The sequence below is a fragment of the Lathyrus oleraceus genome, chromosome 5 (genome assembly GCF_024323335.1).
Source record: "Lathyrus oleraceus cultivar Zhongwan6 chromosome 5, CAAS_Psat_ZW6_1.0, whole genome shotgun sequence".
Lineage (NCBI taxonomy): Eukaryota > Viridiplantae > Streptophyta > Magnoliopsida > Fabales > Fabaceae > Lathyrus > Lathyrus oleraceus.
Genome location: NC_066583.1, coordinates 635,886,558 through 635,894,280, shown reverse-complemented (window position 1 = coordinate 635,894,280; position 7,723 = coordinate 635,886,558). Strand labels below are relative to the sequence as shown.

The 7,723-nt window shown below is 29.9% G+C and overlaps 1 protein-coding gene across 1 annotated transcript; it reads right to left on the bottom strand.

Moving 5' to 3' along the window:
• Positions 1-1,257: 1,257 nt before the first annotated feature.
• Positions 1,258-4,886, bottom strand: LOC127087467 (transcription factor bHLH68). Its single transcript, XM_051028354.1, has 9 exons — positions 4,474-4,886; positions 3,908-4,241; positions 3,567-3,638; positions 3,403-3,468; positions 3,103-3,168; positions 2,879-2,941; positions 2,612-2,656; positions 2,311-2,361; positions 1,258-1,631 (listed from the first exon to the last, which is right to left on the bottom strand). The coding sequence occupies exons 1-9, from the start codon at positions 4,617-4,619 to the stop codon at positions 1,500-1,502; spliced, it is 975 nt and encodes a 324-aa protein (XP_050884311.1). The 5' UTR covers positions 4,620-4,886; the 3' UTR covers positions 1,258-1,499.
• Between the last annotated feature and the right edge of the window lie 2,837 nt (positions 4,887-7,723).

The following is a 7,723-nucleotide window of genomic DNA, read 5'->3' as shown; positions in this document are numbered from 1 at the left end:
AGTTAATCGATCATCATCATCCTTCTCAACCTAGTCAGCTTTCAAGCTAAGAATCTTAGATCGCGTAAGGACATATCCTAGTCAACTTTCAAGTTAAGAATCTTGGGTCTAGTAAGGACATAAAGGAGACATCTTTTAGAAGAGTACTTGATATTTTTCACTACTCTCTCTCGCTCTAACATCCATGGTCTTCAAAAGTGGTTAGGTGACGAGCATCATCTTTAAAAATCCATAACACCTCCATGTCGATGACACTAGTGTGTCATCTTCCTCACAAAAAGTCATTATGAATATACCATATTAACCAAGAAGCACCTCATGAAATTTTAGAGATTCGATGAATTCCATCCTTCGTTAGAGGACGAGAAACTAACCGTCTCCTAAAAAATATGTTGGTGGTCATTCAACAACAATCTTTTACCATCAAAAAAAAAACTGTGAAAATTTAAAGATAAAAAATTCATGACATTGTTTCTCATTCGTGTCGTGACTAAAAATCCTAACCTATATTAGATTGTGGTACTCCTACAAGAAAACCACAATCTCAATTTCTCATTAGAAAAACGATATTATTTCCAAACTACACAACCCTCTAGATCTTCTAATCCAATATCTAAGAAGCAGGGCATAAATGGTTGTCCCTTGTCCCTGATCATCTTCAGGAATCAGAGAACTCCATCTAAATGCATGAAAATGTATTATGTTGGTGATGACATTCTCCCATGGAGGGAGAGGACAAGGAGGTGTTTCCTCGTCATTAAGATGTTGAAAGGTTTTCAATATATAAGAAAATATAATTTAAAAAAATTATTTATCTCATATTATAGTCAATTTTACAAAATAGTTGTATTATTTTACCTTTTGATTTTACAATATAACATCAATAAAATAAAAATTATTTTCTTTATTGTCTCAACAAATTATATTTTAAATTATACCCTTAATCTTTAATGTCTCCTATTCAATTTGTTTTTCAACAACAGTTCTTATTATTAATATGTGAGATAAATGGCATTTTACAAAAAGCATATGTTTTTTATGAAATCAATTATATTAGTTGTATTTATTAGATTATGTGCTACAACCTTAAATTCCTATAATATGAAATAAAGAAAATAATTAATATAAAGTTAAAATTTAAATTAAAAAAAAAAACTTAAAATTTAAATAGATAAATAAAAATATTTTTTCTTTAAAAAACCAAAACTCAAAAACAAAGTCACCACTACTAATAATACATCTAAATAAAAGAAAGAATAATTTCAACTCAGCAGAAAAGCATGCATATTTAGAAGAAGAAAACTTACATATTAATTGAAGTTTTGAACCAAACATAATAGATTATCATCTAATAATTAATTAGATTAGAGGATTTAATATTCCAGTTATTATTATATAGCATCGTGAGCAATCAATCTTTTCATAATTACCACAGAATGACTGCTCATGATGTTATATTAATATTAGCACCCACAAATTTTCTTCATCATGCATGTTAATTAAAATCCACTTCCAAATGCTGGTGCCCAATAATCAGCTCCATTTTCACTTCCAACATGTTGTGTGCATGAAATTGGAACCAAACACAACCCTCTACTCCTCAAGTCCTTTGCCTTATTACCTTCTACATTCTAAGTATCATTCCAAAATATATATATATTAGTTGATAATAATATAAATTACTAGTACTATTTATATAAAAGCCAACATTAATGTAATCATTTTTCAATTATTTAAGTTTGATATTACAAACATTAGTACATGTTTAATGATAACGAGACACAATAAAATCACGTGTAATTTTAACTATTGTGATTCTGTCAAATTTACTATCGCAATAAATATTATTATCAGGGTCATTTTTTTAAATATATAAATCAGACTACGACCCAAACTCAATTATATTATAGTTAAATTGTAGTTAAAAAAGATATCATAAAATATTTGTCATAATTAAATCTTAATTAAATAATTTATTTATTTATTTATCCTCGGTTGAACCGTTATTAATTTGCACAAAATCTCATAAAATTTAAGATGATGAATTTTATATTAAATTATGCAAAGTGTGAATGCTCATTTTTTGAATTAATACTATTACTAGGGGTGATAATGATAATGATAATATATATATATATATATATATATATATATATATATATATATATATATATATATATATATATATATATATATATATATATATATATATATATGTTTAAAAACGTGGAGGAGTCAAATGAAGAAGAATACTAAAATGATGATGATGGCTATGGAACACCTTTTGAAGAAAAAGAAAGAAAAGAATACCTCGTTTGGAATTGGAGCACCCTTTCTTTTTAGGCCAGTGTCATCCAACAGCTAGAAATCAGAAACAAAAGAAAGTATATATTAATTAATTACTAACTTAAATTCTCTATGAAATTTGAGCCATTCTTTGACTTCAATTGAACAATTCAGCTTCATCATGCTTTTCACCAGCTTTAAATGTTTTTATATAAAAAGCTGATAAACCTTGTTTCAATAGTTTCTGGTTTCTTCAAGATTAATTAATTAATTGTAAAGAAAGGTTAATTAATTTCCCTTAATTTATGGATCCAATAAAGCTTACCTGACCAGGGTCCTCAGGAAACACAGAATTTCTTTCAACATGCACCTGTTAATAGTTTTTCATAAACAAAATTAAAAAAATTAAATATAAAAAAAGAACAAATATTCAAAATCATCTTAAATTTTTCAATATTGCTCGATCATAGCAAAAATAAATAAATAAATAGAAGTTTTATTTAATTATAGTTTAACAGTTTAAAGACGATCTCGATTAATTTAGTATATTTTTATTCGGTATAAATTAAGACATTGGAAAATGTGTACATACAGAATGTTGATTCCTCATGATGTTTTTTGAAGCTGCAGTGTCCAAGTAAGGAGAGCTTAGTGCCTGCAACAAAAGAGAAGAATAAAATTTGATAACTCCCATAACCTAAAGAAAAGAATTAACATAAAAATTGAAGAAACTTTAACTGAATATTCTGAATAGCTTGTTGCAAAGAGTATAATATTAGTAATAAAGAAAATATAAGAATAATATAGAAACATCACCTCAATTTGACTCTGCAGAAATCTGATGTATCCAATGGCTTCTAATAATACAGAAGCTGTGTCAGTCTGCAAAAGTGAACAACACCACACACTCATCTTTCTTTCTTCTTTTAATGCTAAAAGTGCAAAATTCTAATCAATGACAAAAGGGTTGCACAGAAAATTGGATCATCAAAGGCGTTACTTTGAATTGAAAACAACTATTTCATGTTTTTATCAACTTATGCTAAAACCAAATTAACACAAATAAATAATGGTTTATGTATGATAATAATAGAGTGATTAATTATAGTTTCTTACCTTTCCAAATGGAGAAACTAGTTGGTGAAGTGCTGTTATTCTATCACCTAGCTTCTCCTTCCTCACCTGATTCATCATATCCATAACTAATTAGTATATATATACTTTTGAAGCTATAATTAACTATAAGTTTAAGATTTAACTATAATTTGTAAGTAATTAACCTTTAGAGGTGGTTGGCTTGAAGATGGCTGAACCCTAGCCTTCTTATTAACTCCAACAGTTGAACTATTACACTAGAACATAAGAATGAAATATAGCAAATTAATTTGATTATCATATATACATTACTTACATTCTATGAAACTTGGACACAGACCCCAGACACCAGACATGACACTAACACCGATAATAATTTTAAAAAAATGAATAAATTAAACAGTATCACAATTTTCTATCATATCGGTGTCGGTGTCTAACATGGACACAAACATGTTTTCTTTTAGAGGTGTTAGTGCTAATAGAAGTTGTGAAAAATAGTAATTAACAAAAACCTATATTTTACCTCAGATATTTGATCTGGTAGTTGGTTTTTGCTATGATCTAGCTTGTTATAAGTGAAATCCAATATATTATCACTACTCAAGCTAGTAGTGACATGAGAGCTTGGAGAAGAAACCGGCACCATGTGTGACCAAGACGAACCAAGTCCAGAAGTATTAAACTCTTCATGATGCCCTTGGTTATAGAAATTCTCACTCTGAGAAGCTTCATGCTTTATCACATCCATAAAAGGAGCTCTTGAAGATGGATTCAGAATTTGAACATCCCAGTTTTCTGTGTTTTTAGGTTGAAAATGATCGAAACCAAGCCTCTCTTCTTCTCCAGGTAGTCCAGTACTGCCAAAAAAATTCACTATGATTGAGAAAAAATGGATACGATTCGAAGTAAACTTATAACCGTATAAGGTATAAGTATAAGTCATGGTTTTAAATTGCAGTCTGCAAGGTAACTGCAAGTGCAACGGCATCAGAGTGCAATTAGGTTAACTGCAACTATAATTTAAAACCATGTTGGTGGATTGGATACAAATTAAGAAGGTTGAGAGGGAGAGAGTTTGGTTGAACTAACAAAAGTAGTTGACTCCATGATTGGGGATTAACTTCAGCATTTTCTGTCAAGGAATTGAAAGGGATTGAAGAAGATCCAAGCATATATTGAGGGATATTCAAAGATTGTGGATGCATGTTCCACCAGTTAGGGTTTCCAGCCATCATTTGCTACACTGAACCAACACTCTCATATTCATGATATATGTGTAGGAAAAAACTAGTTTCATGTTTTCAACTTGAAGAAAAATAAAATAATTAAGCTCTCTTAAGAAAAATGAAAAAATTTTAAGCTACTTTTTTCTTCTACTTTTCTACTTTCACCTTTGTGATGATAAATTTCCTTGTATGTACAACCAAACAAGACTTTGGATAAAGTTTTGAAGAGTTGTGTTTTGCTTTCTTACTAGCTATGTGTGTTTGAAGAAACGTAAAGTCTTGGGGTCTCAAAGTATTTTATAGAGATGAGGTTAACAAACTTTGCATACTTTTTTCTTTCCTATCAATTTATTCAATTTTTTTCCTTTTTTATTCTTGCTTTTGCTTTATTATAAAGTAGAACAGAAAAAAAAGGTGGTGGCCAGTGTTTTGAGGCTATTAATCACTAGTGTTAATTAATTCCTTAATTTGGGGTTACACCTTGGGATTGTTTTGAGGGTATAGCTAGGGTTAGAGGTGAATGTAGGGCAACATAAAATAATTGTATTTGAGATCAATGTTTGAGATGCTTTCTTTATTCTTTGCAGCAATAATTCACTTTAATAGACTAAGCTACAATACAAAATTTTAGTGGATCATTTAAATAGAACCAAAACAGAAAATGATAGAAATTGCCCATCATCGAATAAGTGCTTTTTTTTAAGTCTCAAGTACTAGACAGATACAAACATAAATGATATATGTATTAAAGCATAAGACATGTATTGAAGTGAGATTCTGATTAACTATAGCATCAATTAATATAGAAAGTACTAGTTAGCTTATATGATTAATTAAAATCAACTTGGTTCATATCAGAAAAGACAAGGGATGCAAATCGAAGTATTTGCTAGAGGATGAAATATTTATTCATTTACACGTCATTATCAATCAAGAAATTGAAATACAACTAGAAAAGGAAAAATTGAAGACAAAAATTAGTGAAGGAAAAAATAAAATCACTCAAATTTCTTTGTCCTTAAATTTAGTGACAAATTTAGAGATATTTTATACTTTCTGTCACTAATTTTTATTTTTACGGTAGCTCGATGAATGACCAATAAATGAATGAGACTTAGAAATGAAAAATTACCACCAACCTAATCGACAAGTTTTAGAAAATTTTACTTCATCGGAGAGTGGAGAGTGAATGTCTTTTAGGTGAGTAGAGACTGTCTCCTATTTCTTGTTGCTCGAGTCTAATATATACACAAAACTTAATCATGCTAATTGAGTAAATATAAATTTAATTATTTCTTAAAAGTTATAGGAATCACTACAACAAAATATAAATTTTTTAACGAGAGAATTTGCATATCGATGGAATATTTGACCGGGATGAAACCAAAATGCGGTGACATTTTTAAAATTTTGATTAATGGATATTACATATTCCTTCTATTAAGATATGAATCCATAGAAAAACTTTTTGGTTATATTATGAACAAAGTGTAAAATCTTCATTCATGTAAAAAATAGCTACAAAGCTTATTTGTACATGAGTAAGACTCCATGATAATTAAGCTAGTGCTAACCATATGGAATAAAATCTTACTAACTAACTTCTAACAATAACTTTTTATATTGGCGAAGCTTAACTATGAAGTGACTAACTACTTAGCTATTTAAGAAAAGTGCTTAAATCAAGTTAGTTAGGAGTCTAACTAACTTGTAACCTCTTGATGTTAATTGTTGTGTGATAGCTCCTCACAATTTGGAGAATATATGGAAATCGTCTCTAGCTTAGATATGAGTACTTGAAAAGGTTGAGGAAGAAGAGGCTTATAAAAGAAGTTAGCTATTGGGTCGTTAGAGGAAACCAGTAAGAGCTTGAATATGTCATTTTGAAATATCTCATAAACAAGGTGGCAATCAATTTCTAGATTATTGGTGTGTTCGTGGAATACGAGGTTGGCAACGATATGGATGACAATGAGATTGTCACAATAGAAGGTTAGTGGTTCAGTTGATGATGTTTGTCGATCTGTAAGCAAGTAAATTAGTTATTGCAATTCATAAGTTGCAACAGCTAAGCTATACTATTCATTTTCTGAATATGACCTAGATGAAGTTAATTGCTTCTTTGTGCGCCAATAAATTAGTGATTTGCCTAAGAAAACACATTGCCCTAAGATGAATCTTCTAGTTTCTATACATCCTTCCCAATCAGCATCTGAAAAACTTGTGAGATGGAGAGACGAGTCACGTGGAAAGAACAATCCTTGAGTAGGAATTTGTTTCAGGTACCGAAGCACTCTTGTGGAAGCATTGAAATGAATAGTGGAAGGCTTGTTAATGAATTGGCTCAATTGTTGTGTGATGAATGTTATGTCAGGCCTGGTGGTTGTCAAATATAGTAGGCACCCTATTAACCTTTTATAACCTGGAATATCCATGTCACCAGTATCACTTTCATAGAAAAGTTTGATGGAAGGATCTGCAAGAGTGCTAACAAGCTTGGTACCAAGGTATCATGTGTCAGACAAAATATCAAGGTAATACTTCATTTGACACGAAGAGATATCTTTGTTAGAATGAGCCACTTCTAATCCAAATAAATATTTGAGATGACCAAGGTTTTCGGTCTTGAACTAATGATGCAAAACTGTTTTAATCTTGTCAAATTCCTCCCATGAATTGCTAGCAATGATTATGTCATTTACATAAACTGGAACACTAGTGAAGGATATGTGTCTTTTGTAATACCCTAAAATCCCAGAATATTATTTAATTAAAAATCATGAAAAAAATATTTTTAAGCATCAAGAGTGTCACACATCTCTTTAACACAATCATATTTCACAAAACTTTTTCAAAAATACGCAGCGGATAATATCAAACAGACTCTACTTAATAAATCCAAACAGATAGTTCAATAGTCAAGCATGAGGGAAACAATCCCAGGAAACTCAGAAAAAACAAAATACAAAACAAAACAAATCACATTCCAATGTTACATATCAGAGCGACACCGCAGAATTAAATGAAACTAAAAAATATAAATAAAGAAGAAGACATTATGCGCCATTCTCCAACTCATAGCTATTGCTGGCTACATGTATCTGCAACATAGG

Excerpts from the sequence above, each read along its gene's own strand:
- LOC127087467 (XM_051028354.1), bottom strand. The coding sequence starts at position 4,619 with ATGATGGCTGGAAACCCTAACTGGTGGAACATGCATCCACAATCTTTG. Across the intron at positions 2,942-3,102 it reads TTCTGCAGAGTCAAATTGAG|GCACTAAGCTCTCCTTACTT; the intron begins GTGATGTTTCTA and ends CTTTTGTTGCAG. Across the intron at positions 1,632-2,310 it reads GTGCTCCAATTCCAAACGAG|AATGTAGAAGGTAATAAGGC; the intron begins GTATTCTTTTCT and ends AATGATACTTAG.